This window comes from Larimichthys crocea, chromosome X (assembly GCF_000972845.2).
Source record: "Larimichthys crocea isolate SSNF chromosome X, L_crocea_2.0, whole genome shotgun sequence".
Classification (NCBI taxonomy): domain Eukaryota; kingdom Metazoa; phylum Chordata; class Actinopteri; family Sciaenidae; genus Larimichthys; species Larimichthys crocea.
In genome coordinates, this window is record NC_040020.1 from 7,293,994 (window position 1) to 7,313,374 (window position 19,381).

At 40.3% G+C, this 19,381-nt stretch overlaps 1 protein-coding gene across 2 annotated transcripts in view; it reads left to right on the forward strand.

Annotated features, from left to right (window-relative positions):
- The first annotated feature begins 6,010 nt into the window (after positions 1–6,010).
- zgc:172076 overlaps positions 6,011–19,381 on the forward strand; it is a 31,837-nt gene continuing 18,466 nt past the window's right edge. For both annotated transcript variants that reach the window (XM_027282701.1, XM_027282702.1), the window contains exon 1: positions 6,011–6,124. In XM_027282701.1, coding sequence (XP_027138502.1) covers positions 6,097–6,124 — 28 coding nt within the window. In that variant the 5' untranslated portion in view covers positions 6,011–6,096. The remainder of the gene's footprint in view (positions 6,125–19,381) is intronic.

Genomic DNA, 19,381 nt, shown 5'->3' on the forward strand with positions numbered 1-19,381 from the left:
GTTTAAAAGTCACAACACAAAAAAATCCCTTAAAGTTTCCAATCTGAAAATAAAACTGAGCTCGCTGCTACTTAGACAGCAATGGCCTCACAATATGATTGGCTGTTTGTCAAAAATACAGGAAACTCAAAATCATTCATGTTGTCTATCCTCAAATTGAAAGTCAGAACGTTTATAAAGCTATCCTCCTTCTATCGACCCGACATGCATGATTGAACAAAACATCTTTTCATTGGTCAACAAGATTCTAAAAGAGAAAATGCACAATGCATAGAAAATATATGTATAGAAAATGTGATTAATGAAATAAAGTCATCACACCTCGTCCTCTCAAACAACAAGAACAGATAACTGAAACCTTTTCTCATAATTATGAGCTCAGACCTCCACTTGTTTTTCTTTGGTGAATACAATGATCTTCTGCACTGAGAGACCCTGTTCCTTTAAGTATTGTGTCACTCTGTATCTGAAAATATAAAAATAAGGATGTGACTGACCTTCTGGTCCTGAGCTCGTCTCTGACAGACTCTGGACCAGATCGTTCTTGTTGATCTTCTCTAAAACCTTCTTGGTCACCTTCAGAGCTCCATGAAGTTCATAGGTGTTCACCATCAGATCCACGATGTCCCGTCTGTCTGCCTTCTCCAGCTTGGACACTTTGATGGTTTGGTATCCATCCAGGACGTCAGGCTGCTTCAGATACCATTTGAAGTTCTTCAGTTCATCGTCTGTCAAATCCTCCAGAGTGTTCAAAAGGTCCTCTGACGACATCGTGGCTAAAATCAGGCAGTATCGTCAACCTGAAGGAAAAGTATGACACAATGAATCAGAGCAGCAACAGGAGTTGTGATTGGCTGACACAGGAGTCTGGCCAATCAGAGCTTATGCTGCTGCTCTGTGAGCTGACTTTCATGTAATTTCTTAAGTGCTACACTGTTTAAGTTAAATGGAAACTGTAATGTTAAATGCAGGATGGTAATAATTTGTCAGATCCTTCCATTCATTGAGAAAAGCTGTCCTGTTAGCTTTTGCTCTTTAAATAAAGGAAATCATCACAAAACCAACTTTAACATCATCTCATCTAAATATGAATAAAACAAAAGTTCTTAGATGTTGACATAAAAAAGTGACCAATGTTTCATCAACACAAGTCAGCTGTGAGGTGAATAAAATTTTTGATTTGTTGGTCTATTGTGATCACAGGCTGTTTAGATGGAGTCTTGTTCTGCAACCATACAATATAATACAATATATGCAACCACCGTTCCAGGCAGGCTGAATGGCACAGCTGATGTATCTCTTGCCGAAATATTTTGAAGAATTCGCTAGGATATTGTGTTGTGAGCTGAATTATACCCACCAGATCTCAATTTGAGGTAACAAAAGGTTTAAAGAAAAAAGGTTTTTTTCCCTCATGGGTGGAGGTATGTTATGATAAAGGCTTCTGCATTGCAGGGATCGTGGACACCTTGGTTCCCACTCCTCTGATTGGTCCTGACACATCTCGTCAATCCTCTTAAGGTCATGTGTTTTGTTTTATTGTGAAACTTTATATTTTCTGTTTTATTGTGAAACTTACCCTTCCTCTCGTTTCAGACTGCCTCACTTCCTGCCCCTGTGTTTTTTCCCTCCAGTTTTGATTGTCTGCCCCGCCCTCATTAGATTCACCTGTGTCTTGTTACCACTCCCCTCTTGTGTATTTAGTCTGTGTTTCTCCCCCTCTCTGTGCCAGTTAGTTTTGTACCCCAGTGCCTCACGTCCCAGCCCTGTGAGTTTTTCTAGTGATCGGATTTTCCTGGTTTTTGTTTGGATTTTGCCTGTTTACTGACCTCTGCGTTTGCCTAGCCCTTTTTGGATTTGTTTGCCTGATCTGACTGATTACCGTGTACCGAACCTTTCTTCTGACTAGTAAACTGATTTTGAACCCTGAACTGCTTTCGAGTCGTGCTTTTGAGTCCAAGCTTTTGTGGAGTACCAGGTCCAGCCAGATACATGCACTGTTTTCCACCACCATTCTCATCCACGTAATCCAATGTAAATGCATAACACATGTCTCTATTAGGTGCTTTGGGGACAGCAGTGGCTCCTAGGGAGTTCTAGGGACTTCGCTTGGGAATTGGAGCGTGTCCATTTCAAGTCTAGCTTGGACCATTTTAAGAAGTGTGGACATTACACTTCCTGTTTAGATCACTCAAACAATGATTCATCCCTAACTGAAATAAGGAAAAGTTAAAAAAAAAAAACAGGAGTGAGAAAGTATGACGGAGTATTAGGGCCACATTAAATTTTTTTTTTAAATGGAATTAATTACGAGAATAAAGTCGTAAATATTCTATCCTGTTCTTTTATAGGAGGACAGTTGTTAAAATGAGGGCCGTGGAGCATTTCATGGAATTGTACTTTAGCATATGTAGGAGCCAGATTGGTCATTTTCTGTGTTCATGAGTGTTGTACACATTTGTGCCAGTAGGTGACACTATCTATTTAGGCCATTGTTTGAATCTATATAGGTAGGTGGGTTAATCAGCGCAGGGGCGCACGCTGGGGAATCCATGCAGTTTTTGACCGTGCCATGGCATGTAACACCACAGGTCAGAATTGTGTGTTATTGTAAAAGTGAGTACTTTTGAATTGGCTGTGTGTAGCCTAATAAACCTGCAACATATAATCAGTAATGCTTGGACATTGGCTGTGTTATGCATTTACACCTGCATGCACCTACATCTACACTGGCACGCATACAAGCCCTTTAAACCACCAGCATGCGCGGATAGTGACAAAGGACCATTATAGCATAGGTTTCACAAACAAGGAGATACTTCATCTTTTGGCACATCGGCATCACATAGTTACGACGGAGTATAAGGGCCATATTTAATAACGACTTTAATGTCGTAATTAATTCCAAAAAAAGGTTTTAATTTAAATGTGGCCCTAATACGTCGTAAGAAAGTCCATACAAATTATGATTTTTATTTTTACAATATTAGTCATCATTTTTGACACACCTGTCATAATGACTTATCAACGTGGTGTTTCAATCCTGGAACACCAACAATCACCTCCACACATTTATATACAGATATTTACTGTGGAACCAATCCTTATGATCAACAACCAATCAACATCATCAAGATCTGACACCCCAAAAACCTGAATGAACGTATTTTTTAATGACAATTGAGACATTTTCTCTTAATCTGGAGTTAGTAGGATGTGTGTGTTTGTGTTACTTTAAACAGGAGGTGATTCTTCACCTACACTGAACACAGAGACACTGAGGAACCAGACAAGGACCAGAAGCCAAACCCAGGATAAAGAGGTTCAGTTAATGTGGTGTTGAAGGTGTGGAGGTGGATCAGTGTGTCAGAGGAGACTCTGTAGAAGGACAGAGAGCCAGCAGGACAGTCCACATACACTGCTACTCTGTCAGAGACCGAGGAGGAGGAGGAGATGGAGGAGGAAGAGGAGGAGGAGGAGGGAGGGAGTTCTGTGTTTCTCTTATTGTAACAGACAGAGTGCTACAAACTGCTACACCCACGGTGTAAGAAGGAGAGATTCAGCAGGTCCTTCATCCAACACAACACCTGCACCCACCTGATTGTTGTCGTCTCCTGTTCATGTTCATTGCAATTTTTGTTTCTATTTTATTCCATTTTATTTCATTCATACCTTGCAGTTCTTATTTATATCATAGTCACTTATTTTTGTAATGCTATTTATATTATGGTCACTACTCTTGCAATAACATTATTATTTATATCATGGTCACTTTCTTTGCAAGATTACTGACACTATGGTCACTTTACATCACAATACTCTTTATATATCATGCCACTCTTATCCTCAGTACTTGTCTGTTTTTGAAGGTTGATTACTTTTCCGTGGTTATTGTGTAGTTTAGATATTTCTGTCTGATTATTGTGTTTTTTGTTTGTTTTTGTTTTGGCCTCTTCTACTTTTGTTTCTATATCTTGCTGCTGTTACAAGTGAATTTCCCTGTGGATGGATGAATAAAGTATATCTAATCTAATCTAACGTCTGTTAACTTGTTGATGCTAGACTGACTGGTAACCAGGTGAACGGTGTCTCTGTCATTCGTACGTCTGCAAGAAGCCGCCGGACAAGAGTAAATGTGGGACTGACTTTTAGTGGTTGGTGAGAGCTTGGTGACCGGAGAAGACGACCCGCTCCGGTGTACCAGCCGGGCCAGAGGGTGTGGCTCTCAGCTAAGAACCTCCATCTCAAAGCCCTCTCAAAAAATCTGGCCTGCAGCGGTTCGCCTTCGTCTGCTCCGTCTCTCTGTGTCCACCCCACGTTCTATGTGAGTCAGGTCAAACCGGTCAAGGAGAGCCCCATGGTCCCCAGCTACAGAAAATGGATGGATGCATCCTAGAGTCAGGTAAAATCAGGTGTCGCCAAAAAAACAGAAGCACATGAAGTCTGTGAAGGTTCTCAGTTTTCCAGATCATCTTTCTCTGAGATAAATCAATGAATGAATCAACAGATTTACACTTCTGATTGGATGAGATTACCTGCCAATCAAAAACAGCTTCCTGTCTCTGCACCAACCTGACAAATTAATCTCAGGAACACAACACAAGCCCCGCCTCCTAAGTGTGTGACATCACTACATACATTATCCTAAATGAGTCTCCAGGTAAAGACAAACAGTTCCACAACTACTAACCACTAACCGGGGAAATAGACTCTTAGACATGGACACTCTTCATAAAAGTGACAACTTAAAAAACTTAAAGTACTCTTCAAATAAAGTTTCTCCAAACATGTTTGTTATTTTAGGTAGCTATAATCCATGTCCAAGAGTCCATTTCCTGGATAAGATGGTTTTATTCGTTATTTGCCACTATAAACACACTCTGACCTCCTCAAGCTTTTATTTTGGTACGTCCGGTTATCGGCATTTTAATTTGCATATTAGTTAAATATTTAGTTTCACCCGAAACATTTAGATTTAACTTTTAGATTTATATTTAACCTTTAGATTTATATTTACCATTTAGATTTAGATTTAACATGTAGATTTAGATTTAACATTTAGAATTACATTTAGATTTAAATTTAACATTTAGATTTAGATTTAACATTTAGAATTACATTTAGGTTTAACATTTAACATTTAGATTTACCTTTTAGATTTAGATTTAACATTTAGATTTAAAAATTTAAAATATCTCTAAATTGAAAAATATTGCTGTAAATCTGCAAAAAAGTGACTCTCAAAACTTCACACCAAGTTTTTAAACATTGTTTGAAGCTAAATGTGACAAAATGTTGCTGTTATTTTCAGCGTGAGCCGCTTTACAAACAGCACCCCATAGTTTAGTGTTTGAACTGAAACACGTGTGAAACTTCTCCTGTGTCAACAGCTTGTAAAACATGATCGTGTGTTTCAAGTACAGCCAATTGTTTTTGTTGGGCGGTCAGGAGGACAGTATAACTACTAACTAACTACTAACTAGGAACTGAACCCGGAAGAGAAAAAAACTTTCTTCTTCCCACAAACTTTAGAGGCTTTCCTGTCTCACATTAATCAGAGTAACACTCGACAGACGGACTAACACGAGTCTGGTTTCCATCAAACAGGTCGGGGCACGTCGGCTGCGTTGCTGTCAATGATTCCAGTCTGAATCTTTGTTGACTTTGGACTTGAACAGAGCTGAATGTGTCATGATCACAGCAACAGGAAACACAGAATTCACTCTCACTGTTTCTCTTCTGAAGCCACAGTGCACGTAAACAGAGTAATAAACCGTCTTACCTCCCTGTGACGTTCCTGGAACTTCAGCCTTTGGACCTGCAGAGTTTGAGTTTTCCATTCTGCCTTCAAGAACAGAACAATAACTAAGTGTGAACAAAAGGAAGTCCAGTCCTGTCCGTACTTTATCCTGTACACCCAGTTCATATAAATGAGGAGAAAGAGGAGAAAGTCAAACCTCTGCAGGCGCTTCCTTCTTCTTTAGTCTCAGCTGCCGCCCAGACGCGTCTTGATGACGCAACAGGAAGCAGGGCCGCTGTTAGGATGTTGAAACATCGAGGGCTCAGCCAGCAGGAACAGCTTTAGAGTTTCACTGTATGATAATAACACCAGTTTCAAGTTCATGTAAGTGAAATGAATATAAGATGTGAGTCACTGTGCTCTGTCAAACGGTTCCAGTCAGGCTGGACAACGTCAGATCATAAGAAACAAAACGGAGTCAAACATGATGACAAAATAAGAGCCTAACGCTGATGAAGCTGCCATGAGCCTGACTGGACGATACCAATGTGTTGTTTGTTTGTAGCTTGGACACTTTGATGGTTTGGTCTCCAGACTGTAACCTGGGTGGTGACACTGGATTACACAGCTGTCCTGTGCTGTCAACATCCGGCGACAACCTGCAGCATTCCATTATTCACAACATCGGGAATGTGTCCTGTTCGTCCAGGCTCTTGTTATCTCGGTATGTCTAGACGACTGCAACTCACTCAAGCTCGTGCACCTCTGCAAGCTCATTAGAATGCAGGTTTTTGTGCTGGTCCGTTTAACCTACCCACGTTATCCTGCACTACATCGTTCCTTAACACTCTCCTTGAATCGACACTGAGCCAAAATAGACCACTGTACTTTGCCTATAGTGCTGTGAATGAAACGCAGCTCATTATACATCCAGGACACAGTCAAACTCCACACCCAGGCCCTTTCCACTATGCTCTGCTAGTGCCAATCAAAAAGTTAACAAACAAAATCAGACTGTTTGATTTCCTGGCTCAACAATGGTGCAAATGAGCTCTCATTGACATCAGGACAACAGAAACTTCATCTGTTGTTTTCAGACTGCACTTGACGAAGCTAACTCTTACAGAGAGTTGATGAAGTTGATGTACTCGGATGAGTCCTTGCAATTTTTGGTTTTATCCAAATTGCTGATGCACTTATTGTCAGTCCCTTTTCTAAGTTTAAACAAACAGGGATGAAACAAGTGTGTTACTGCCGTTTAAGGCTTATTTCAGCTTTTTCAGTATATACTAACTATTAAAGCAGCACGAAGAACAGTAATGTAAGACCTAATGTGATGCACATGAGAGTTTAAATATAGAGTGGTTTTATGTTTATTATGATGATTCCTTAGATTTTATGGTGAGTATGATCATTCAGATGTGTTTCTCATCTGAACTCTGTATCAATTATGCTCTGTGTGAGAGCTGTTGCTGTTCAGTAGACTGCTAATTCTGTTTAATCTCTTTCCTCCTCTTTCTCAGCTCTCATAACAAAGTCCATCCAACTACTGAGGTCATTTATCCACAAAATATTGCTCTACTCTGATAGAGTTGTCCTTTGATGACACAATATTTTTTCGTTAAGTAACACAGTGGACTAACATAGACTTTGCTGAGACATAGTACTACGGGATGGTGGGCCATTAGCTGTCATCATGTTTTCAAATAATAGAGTGATCATGTCCAATATGGAGTCAAGAAGAAATAGAAGCTACCCAGAAACAATGTTTTATCAAAACAGTTTTGTATTTTAAGACCATCTGTGTCACTGATAAGCTAAATCTTGTTTTGCTCACATGGTTGTCCACACCAATGCGTGGTCATTCATCTATTATGACTCACTCTGTGTTATTTATTTTATGTTCATTTACCTCATGTGGCCAATCATACTTTTGCAGCTCGAACATCTTTCTGACCTCCAGGGACAAGATCACACAGTCCTTTGTGCTTTATCACTTCTAATTCTATCTCACAGCATGGGGTTTTCTGCTTTTTCAGATGTTTTCAGACATCACATTTGGTGGATCTATTAGTGGTTTGGTTGGATGTAACGACAGAAGAAGAAACCATGTTGTTTAAGACAAGGGAAAACAATTTGAAATTGCTCTTAGGCCCGTTTGTCTGTTGCTCTTGACCACATAGAATAAATCAAATTATCACACACGACTCCTGGTTTTCATAAATTGAAAGAAATCTCACCCAAAGGACTGTAGTTTGCAGCTCTTAACCCATAATGATTGGAAAGTACTCAAAATTTCCCATCCACTTCCATAATTGAAGGTTTGACGCTTTTCTCTGCAATGCATTTTTAAATTGGTTATTTTTCCAACATTTCAAAAGTGTGAAGCCTATCAAAAATAAAATAAAAGAAAGATATTTTTTAAATATTGATAACTTGAATGAGAAAGGGTGATGTTCATGTGCTTACAATTATACTTGTTGCATACAAGCTCATAACAGTGAAGATAGTTGGTGGGGGTTGGATGATTCTAGGTTTTTCCCCCCTCTCTGTCAGTTTTGTACAAAGCAGTTTTCTTCTGGGCAATGTTGATCAGTGCGCTGCGCACAGAGAATGCATCATCTATTCTTTTATATGCTTACAGTATATAAGGCCACTTCAAGCATCAACCAATGTCTGGAAAGAGGGCTGTTCATATAACACACAAGAAGAAAAGCTCAAGGATATCATTATTTCAAACTGATACCAAGAGAGGATATTACAGTTAAAATAACAGCCATGAATTCCATACTTAACATCATCTTTATGCAAACTGTCTGCTGCTTCTTTTTCTTTTTTTTTCAACGTAATTTTCCCCGCCTTCACTTTTCCTTCGCACTAATCATCTCACCTACTAACATTTAAATACATATCCTTCAGAAATACTGATACTTATCTATAGAAATTAATGCTGCTCCTTTTGCTGTCTGTATTGCCTTGTACGCTGTGGAAGTGGCATCTAGTTTGTTATTCTAAATTCAAGACAAAAGACATTGAGAAAGCGTAATTCTTCCCAATTCATTTCCTTTCATCGGTTTGACTGAAAGGAATTAATTCAGGTGGAAACAGAGAAACCGTAAGTCACATTATTTTCACATTTGCCACATAACCTTGCAACTCAGATAATGGAGTCGAATTACGTCTTTGTACACATCAGGAACACCTCCAGAGTTAAAACGTAGGTGGGATTATAACGATTCAGTAAAAACGATCAGTGGGGAAGATATTAAACCATGGGACGAAAGCCACATTACTTTCCTTAAACAAAATAGGTGGAGATAACAACAGCAGGTGAACTAACGCACATCACCACAATTACACTTACATACACTACACACGTACACGATATCCACGCAAGTAATCAGATTTTATATTCCAGAACAAAGAAATCCTAAAAACACTTTTCCTGTGGCAATAATTACAAAAAAAAAAAAAAAACACCCGGCCCCCTCATGTAGAGCACAGAAAATGCATGTAGCATTACAGGTGATGGGTAAGTGTTTATTGTGTAACTACAGGGAGCCCAAGCACAGACATTGAAAAGCCAGAGGGGTGTTATTATGTCCTCTATGTATTATATATGCCTGTTGGCATCTATTGCATCTATTAAGGCTTCTTTGTTTTTTTTTCAAATACACAGGCTTAACAAGCAGGACAGTCAGAACATTAAACACTCCTGATTCATTTTTGAGTGTAGGAGGCTCTCGCTCCTTTGACAGATATCCTGTCTGCACAAAGCCACAATAAGATATAAGTGATAAGTGGTAAATCAATAAAAAATATACATAAATCCAAAAACAGATGAAACGTTCAGCCTGAAAACGTTAGTGTGTGTTTACTATATTGAACTCACATCTTCTCCACCTTCAATTGTTCAATGTCTGTTTCATGGTTGCTTAAATGCAACTTCTTTGGCATGTTATGAAATTTTTTTGTTACTCTTGGATCCTTCTTGAGTTTTTCAACTACACATTCGTATTCCTGGGACACCAACAATGTAATGTCTTTGTGTCATCCCGGGGTTGTGACACTGTTTGGTCCATTCTCCACGCAGCTTCAGACATCCACCAAGAGGTTTCAGAAGCAGAGCTTTTTTGTCCAACAGATCTTGGACTCAGATCAAGTTTTTTTCCTGGTTTATGTACTGTTCCCATCAGTAAATATGTGCATAGTTAAAAATAGTTGTCCCTTTTGGGGTGTTTTATTTTGAAAATCTACCAGATTCTCTATGGTCAACTTGATCTGCTCTGTGCTGATTGAAGCGGCGAAACGGTGTTGTTTAGCTTCAGTTGATTAGAGCATCCGCCCCATGACAAAGGCTCAGTCCTTGCCGCCGCAAGCCCAAGGTTCAAATCCCAACTGCGCCCTTGCTGCATGTATTCCCCATCACTCTCTCCCCACATTCTGTCCAGTCTTCAGCTGTTCGCTGTGCAATAAAAGCTTGAAAAGCCAAACGATTATCTTTAAAAGAAATCGAACAGCTACACCTTTCCATTTGAATCGAGTGGAAAGCCGCTTCTGGGATGCCTTCGGAACAAGCCACAGCACTCTTCTAGTTGGGTGTTACAACACATGTCCTAAGACTGTAATCAGCTTCTGTGGCCACAGCACACCTGGACCGCCATCGCAGCGGGTGTGGACATTTAGCAGTAAATCTGGTCTGAGGTCTGCCACTTTGGGTTCATATGAAACATTGCAACTATTTGATGGATTGCAGGGTAGATTGTCAGACATTCATTGCCCCTGGAGGTAAATACAATGACTATGTTGATCCGTGGACTTTCTTCTAGCATCACCTTGACCTGATATTTGGCACCAACATTCATGTTACTCAGAAGATAATTAGTGTACTCACTTGTTTCTCCAACATTCATCAGTTTAAACTGGCTGTTATTATTTTTTGTCATTATATGTACTTTGGTTATGACCGAAATAGCTCAACAACTAAGTTACATTCTTATCAGCCTCACTTGTTACTTGTGCTAAGTTTGCAGCAGCGAATATTAACAAGGCTAAACTAAGGATAGTGGTCACAACAATTTAACCTGATCAGCATGTTGGCAGACTTGGTTATTACGTTCAATCTGGTTTTATTTTTCCTTCCCTCTTTTTTATGTCCTCTTCTCTTTTCATATTCCTTGTGAAAGCACTTCTGTTTTGAAATGGTAGAAACAAAAGATTTCTTCCTGCTTGTAAATAGATTGGGAAATCGTTTCAAACATACAACGCACGCCCCAAGCACCACGTCTTTGTTATTGTAATTTTTCCATATAGTATGGTGCTACAATGTGATCACTTTAAATCCTTAGGATAGTGGAAAATAGGCCATGTTATACTTGCGCACTGTAACAAATGTAACAAAAAATGGTTCATGTTGATTACGTGATCCCTCAGCTAAATCAGAAATTATCAGTTACATCAAATTTCATTTCAAAAGTATTTCTGTTGGTATCGTCTATTTCATTTTATTAGAGGCATTCTGGACTTAGTCTTTTCCAGGACACCAGGGCAGTAGAAACACATTCAGTGTAGACTCAAAATATTAAGTCTGTACCTGCAGAAGAATATTAAAAACACATAAAACCTTGTCAACCATAAACATGTATAAAAAAATAAAAAATAATAAATCTTTTCTGAATTAACCAAGTGGAATAAAAAAAATATGAATTTATTTGCTACAAACTTACATGATTGTAAGCTACGATTCTTAGTCCATGTGACTGGACATCAAGTGATTAGTTGTTGTGTGTCTGGTGGTGGAGCTGCTGCACTGGACGAGGAGAGGAGAGGGAAACTCTTATTCCACATTAAACTGTGACAGAGAAAACTAATCCAACAAGCCTTTGGGAGGAAGCAGCTTCTTTCATCCAACATCCAAGAGGTTCTTGTATTCTCTCCAGAAATTCCTCCCATGTAGTAGATCGCCTACAACCCCATCAAAAATATAAATAATAAATGAGAAAGTAACTCCATCAATTTGGTTATTGTTCATGGAAATCTAGAGAGAGACTGTTTTGTTGTTTTTGTTTCTGTTTTCTGTTTTACTCGGGCTATGGTAGCACACTTGTCACATTTCCCTGGGATCTCCTTTCGTTTTGTGTGTTTGTTGTGTGCCCAGTCCATGTAGGATTATAATTTTCTTTTTGTTTTTTTTTGTTTTTTTTTTTGTTTCATTTTTTCATTTGTGGGATTACGGGTAAGAATGCCTTACAAAGGTCTTGCTGGGATTATAGTATATGCATTACCTATGCATGGGGAGATTTTTGCTAATATACATAGGGAATAAAAACTATGTAAGGACTCCACAACTTGCATTTGAGAAAATGTGCAAAAAAAAAACGATGCTTGGAAGCAACTAAATACGCAGTATACACAATAAGTGGTTGGCTGTCGACAGGATAGTTATTCTCGTCATTTACCACCCCTTTGTCAGAATGGCAAGAGATAAACAGCACAACTGAAACCGCCAATATTGGCTGTTCTATTGCCAGAGTTTTCATTCTTGGCAAGTGCCTCTAAACACACTGGCACTGCTCACATTGCAGGATTCTTCCTTCATTTGCGAGGAGATGGAGTAGGATGTGGCAGAAATGTGAACAAATACCCAAGAAAAACCCACCCCCCTCCCAATGAGTATTCCACTCACAGCTCCCGTGACCTTGAGGTGAGCTTATCCCTGACCAGTGTGCAAAGCTGCATTGAATTTATATATCCACCTTAGGTCCGCCCCAGCCTCTGCCCTGACCAACGCCAACCAGGCCCGCACAGCTTCTCTTTGCCTGAGACCAGCAGGAGCTTTTCACTATTAACCTGCCTCACTGCACGATGTAAGTCACTGTGCCAGCTAAGACACTTGGCTCAGCATACAAAGCAGACATGAGGACGATAGAAGAGAGCTGCGGGTGATTTTCTTATTGCAAATATTGCATATGTACATTAAGTCCGCGTCAGGAAGATTGAAGATGACTGTCTGTCCAGATGGCTGATAATACAGAGGTTAAGAGATCTCTAAACTTGGCTGAAAGAGGCGAGGTTTGTTAGGTTTTGGAGGACAATAACTGTTATCTCTGCTCTGTCACCCTATCTTCACGGTTCATGTTTACTGTTTACATCATAACATGGCTTTGCAAGGAAATACATTTACGTCAAGTACTATTTTAAATGAAAACATGGCAGTTATTCCTAATCTATTATTCAGTGTCTATCACAGAAAATCTTTCTACGTTTTCGTCTTTACAAAGGTCAAAAAATGTCATTTTAAGACACGCTTGTCAAAGAATGTTTTTGCAAATCCTTCCACTTTGCTTACATCAATCAGCCACATAGCATTAGGATCACTGGGAACAGGTGAAGTTAAGTAAAACTGGATCATCTAGTGATCAAGGCAACCTATCATTAGGTGGGACTATTAGGCAGCAAATGAACAGTTTGTCACAAAGTCTTGAGGTTAAAGCCAGGAAAAATGGGCCAAGCAAGGGCAGAATTGTGGATAAACTAGAGGACAGGGTCCGAGGCACTCTTTAAAACTGCAGATCTTGTGGGGTGGGCTGGTGGTCATTACCTGGAAAGTGGTCAAAGAAAAAAAGCAATGACAGGGTCGTGGTAACCAAGGCTCATTGTGCATGTGGGTGGGCAAAGATTGCCAGTGTGGGTCGATGAGGGAACTGCACTTCTTCCACGTTGGCTTCACTCACAGCCATGGAGGTTGCTGCTTGTTAAGTCAGATGTGATTTCCGTTCTGTTTAAATGGCTGTTCTGCGTTTCATTACATTTATTTGTTTCATTTATGGTTTTGTAATTTTGACCTTTGTGTTACCACCTTCATGGTTTGCGTTATGTAGAGAATATATTGTGACAGGGGCACTGAACGTTATTTGATTTTTCTTTGTTAGGAAACAGGAAGAACAGACAGGGAATAAGAGAAAGTTTAATTGAAAGCTAGAGAGAGAGGGGGAAAGAAAGGGTGTGACGGGTCCCATATACAATTATTCTGCCAGTGGGCAATTTAGATCCATTTCTGTGTTTATTATGCAACCTCTCTCTCTCTGTCTTCCTTTCTCTCTCTCTCTCTCTCTCTATCTCTCTCTCTCTCCTCCCCACTGTCCTCTCTCTCTGTCTCTCCTACACTTACTCTCTCTCAACCCACACACACACACACACCCCCACACGGTATGCCTTTATCTGTATTCCCCGACAGGCTCCCTGTTGGCTGTCATTATAACTTTTTGAATAGCCTAGCTTCATGGTGAACGAGTAGAGACATGCTGTGCCCAATCACATACACTTTCTTCCTGTCCAATAGAGCATGTCATATTTCATCCAGAAAGGTAATATGTATTGAAGCATTTGACGCCAAATCCTGGATGACTGAACATAGCGCAAAGAGGATTTTTTTTTTTTTTTTTTTATGATAAATGCTCCCAGACAGGAGCATGTTCAACTTTTGGCAGCTTTGAGCAAGAAGTTATCCTCCACCCAAAAGGCTCAATTATTTCTCTCCTGCAAGAGGACAATCAGGCCTGCAGCTTAATTACTTCGGAAACTGTGGGTTACAACATGATACCTCAAGTAATTTATATGAGGAGGTGTTTTCGTGAATCATTGACCACATGGTGAACACGTGATGACTAACAACAAGGCAGTGTGGACAGAAATACTTATACGAAACCAAACTCACAGCTGAAGACCAGAACCAAAAGTAACAAATTCAACACAAGATAGTTCAGTGCTCCAAGAATTATGTGAAACAATTGTTGAATATGTCAATTGTGCAAATGAACAGAGGCGTCAACACGTCACATGCTGCAAAGATAAACAGTCACATGTCAGTTTGTTGACTGTTTAACTGTAAACAGTTTGGTGGATTAACAAGCAGTAACATTTGAAATACCACTTTCTGCTGAAGATATTTATGCAGCTTTCTTTTCAACAAAGTAAATGTCTGGAAGCCTGAAATACAACTAAATATGTACATCTTTAACATTTGAAATGCTACTAACATATGAGACAAATAGCTAAAGAAATACTCCACCTATTGTTTGTAACAGTTGGACATTTTTATTGGATCTCACCAAAAAGATTGCAGTGGACCTCCTTAGCACACCTGTGGTAGCTATGTGATAACAAACATTTTTCACACGCATTTTGACATGAAAAGTAGGGTCAATGCAGGTGTTTCCATAATCATAATTAAAGTTCGGTCCCATTTATTGCAGTAGAGTCTTTCCAGAGCCGGCATGCAACACAGCAGCCCCCTGACTCTGTTTGACCTGAAATGGAATGGAACCTTAATTAGTATCACTGGTAACACCTGTGTTTACCCTACTATATTAGCAGCAAGTGAACATTTGTCCGCGAGCTGATGTGTTTGAAAGCAAGAAAATGGGCAAACGTAAGGATTTGAGCATTCTTGATAAGGCGAAATTGTGTTAACTGGATCAGAAACATCTCCAAAACTCAGCGCTCTTGTGGGGGTTCCTGACTGCAGTGGTCAGTAGCTATGGTTAGGAATGTTTGAGAAACACAACAAAGGAGTTCAAGCTGTTGACTTTGTCGCAGTGCATCTGTGGGATGTGCTGGACAAACAACTCCAAGGTGCCACTGTGGGCGAGGATAGGTGCAAAAAGGGGAATTAAACCAAATTAAGAAAAAACCGACAACGCCACCTGGGGAATTCACCCCGAGAAATATTGGGAAAGCACAAGGCACACAAGTATCCTCTTTGAGGGCAAGAGCGCAGACAAACAAGAGTTTAAGAAAATTACAGTTTATTTTAAAGTTTAAAATGATCTCAGTTCATTCATCCAGTAGAAATCAAACAAGGGAAACAAAAACAGCAGTGACCCCCAGCGCCATCACAGCAACACAAACTATTTACAGGAAAAATGCTGTTAATGCAACTTTAAAATACTGCATTTGTTCCTGTATACTAAAAAACACACATACCTGTTTTAAGACACACGCTCGCACGGAGGAGGGAGGGAGAGAGAGGACACCCGGCTGTCGCTGGCATTACCTTTGACCACACTAGTGTAGCCATCAGACAGTACAACAACGCCAAGTTGGAGAGGGACACTTACCAAATAAACACACCACTGTACATGAGGGAGCACGGAGCAGCGCGCATATAAGATATACTTTATTAATCCCTCAATTGGGAAATTCTTTTTTCACTCTAGTTTTATTTTGAACATGCATTTTAACCCAGACACACACATGATAGTACAAGGTACAAGGGCTCATAGACATGCAAATGTGGAGAGAGATGGTGGAGTGATGGGCAGCCCCCCTAAGAAGCGCCCAGCGAGCGATGTTTGGGGATCAGTGCTTTGCTCAGGGCACCGCGGCGTGGCCCAGGAGGTGGAACTGGCACCTCTCAGCACCAGTCCACCTTCCATATTTTTGGTCCATGTGGGACCACCCTCCGGTTCCCAAAGCCAAGTCCCATGGACTGAGCTACTGCCGCCCAATAGTCCGCCCTACGATGACGACACATACCATAAGCACGCAGAAAAGTTTGAGCGACCAATGTGCTAAAGCAGGGTGCAGCCATACCTGGCGGACCAAGTGGACCTTTGGCCCGGAAATGACGCACCAAGGAGGGCAGAGGCGCAAAAGTAGGAGCTGATGGAGGAGTGCCACCTTTATACTGCCCACCTCATACAGCCTCCTGGTGTTAGGTACAGCAGGGTCACCCAATAACTAGTCACCTCTATACTGCTACACCACCTCACACATTACAGGACTTAAAGGATTGCTGCTAAGGTCTTGGTGCCTGATACAACAGCACACTCAGAGGTCGGTCTAGTCGTTTGCAGTTGTCATAGCAGGAAAGCACAGGTGTAAGAAACGATGGCTCCATCCATCAAACAACCAAAAGTCATGACAGTGAACCAGCATGCACAATACCAGGACCCTAGAGCAGGCTCACCTGAAGGGAATACAATCACTTATCAGTTTACACCTGTGTTTTTCCTGCTCTGCCAACTCAAAATGTCCGCTGAGACAAAGGTTGTTAGAAAATGAGTAAAAACAAAAACTTACAGCGCAGTTAAAACAATAAGCAATTCATTCTTTGTCATTGTCATGACAAGTCAAGATACCATGCCAAGTTGCAAATTTCAACAGTCTACACTCCACCTCCTGTTCTTCAGTCCTCATGTTAGAAATTAACAATACACACTGGTTGAGTGCTAATAGCTCCCATCTGCCCAGGGGTATAGGACGCAAGAACAGGATTTAAGCGTACATATAATGATGATTAAATGTGTGAGTAAGCGAAGTGGGGTGACAAAAGACCCTCGGGTGTTAATTGAAGAAGAAAAGTCGAGCCTTGGAACTGGCTTGCAGTGAAACTTGATTTCTTACCACGGTGTTCCAGGTTTTCACCATTAACGTATCAGATGTAAACTGTGCTCACTCATTCAGGACAGGTGGCGTGGTCAATACTTGTCTAACGCATGTTTAAATGCAATTAGGTTTGGTGCTTTGTTCGAGAGTGTACTTGCCTGTAAATTAGTTTGTCAGTGATGGCAGCAACTTATTTAATGCAGGCGTTAATGCTAATTAAGTTCAAATGAAGTTCACCAGCGATGGTGTGTATTTTAAGTTAGTGGTGAGGACTCGCCTGCATTGAGCGTGGTGCACAAAAATAGCTGAGTTCGTCATGGGGGGGGGGGGGGGGGGGGGCGTTCACATCTGACCTGTTTGTGTTCAGCTGAACAAACTCTGACCCTAAACCTGAAAAGTAAATTGGACCAAAACAGTTATTTTGTGACAGCCAAATGTGATATAGCATGATTCTACTCCTAATGCATTCAAATGATTCATTTGGTTCTTTTATTCCCAAGAAATGTATAAATGAGGTTACAATCCAAGCCACAGTAGATCAAAGAAAAGCCTTTCAGAAGTCCCTCAGTTCTACAATCCAAGTGCCACCAGGCTTGCAGGTGAATGAAGTAAATGAAGTGGCAATGCAATGACTTTTTTGGGTGGTGGGCTAGAGAAAGGATCCAGGAAAGAGTGTATTAGGTGCAGAAGTTGCTCTCAGAGGGGAAAGGTCTCTTTAAGCATTTTTTAGACAGAAAGGGATTTTGGTGACTGAATTGAATTTGGTAACTCATCGGTCACTAGGGGACAACACAGGAGAAGAACTTGGATTGAAATTTTGTGCCTCACAGTACAATGTACAAAAAAAAAAAAAAAAAAAAAAAAAAAAAAAAAAAAAAAAAAAAAAAAAAAAAAAAAAATATTAATTTGCAGTAGGCGTACATTAGTGACTTGAACTTAATGCAAGCAGCAACGGGGAGCCAGTACACAGGAATAAAAAGTGGAGTGAGATAAGCTGTCTTTGGTTTGGCTGAGGACCAAACGTACTGCTGCATTTTGGACCATTTGTTCCTAATAAATCTGCTGATTATAACAGCAATTGTGCATATTAGTAATATTGTTGGAAGACAGCTGGCTTTATAATTTATAACATGTAGATCAATTGCGTCTAATCATTTTAATTATCAGTTTTTTTTTTCCTGGGCTTTCTGTAACACGCAAGAAACACAAAACATACACTTAGGACATTAAGGGCTGCATAAACAGATGTCAGTCACTGGAATTTATTCCCTAATGCCATGGTCACACTACAAGATAACAGCCCGATTATATCCCAGTTGTTTTTTTCTTGCTTGTAGGTGTCATAGTGGACAAGAACTGACACACTAGGACTCATGTCCCTGACAAAAAGATTAACACGTCTGGGGTGGCATTAGCTCAGTGGGTAGAGCAGCCGCCCCATGTGCGGAGGTCAGTCCTTGCTGCGGAAGCCCTTGTTTGATCCAACCTGTGGCTCTTTCCCGCATGTCATTCCCCATCCTCTCTCTCCCTGCATTCCTGTCACTCTTCAGCTGTCCTCTGTCAGAAATAAAAAGCTTGAAAAGCCAAAAAAAAAAAAAAAAAAATTAACATTTTTAGTTTATGGATGATACTGAATTTTTTACATTGTTTTTTTTTTTCCCAGATTACAGCCCCTAGCACCTGGTGACATCAGGCACATCATGAAAGATGGCAAGTGATGATTGTCTTTGCCCATGACAAGGCAAGAATAAATGATTCATAATCGCCAAATCTGACATGAACACTTATATACGTGGGTCTTTAGTGTCCAGATTTTCCTCAGCTTTCTAGCTTATTGAACTCCCCTCTGGAAGGGTTGCCAGGAAAGTACGGCGGACACAACTCGAGTTTTTCCTTTTGTTTATTTTGCACAAACACGGTCAAATCCTCCACTAGATAGCTGCCTGCTACAGGTGTGCTAGCACTATTACCGGTGGTTTCCAACTGTTTAACTAGGGTTTAACTAGGTGGTAAACCTGTAATGTAAACATAAACACAAACCCAAAATTAACCAATAGAATTATACAAATGTTCGTATAATACTGATTTTTGTATCTTTGTTATAACTCACCGACAAGGCGTACTGGTCCTGACGATAAATGATACGAAAAATAAACCGAGCAACTTCGCCCTGCAGTAACTGCGCATGCTCCCCATACACAACCTGGAGATCATGAAACCACAACACACACTGCACACAACAATACAGTACAG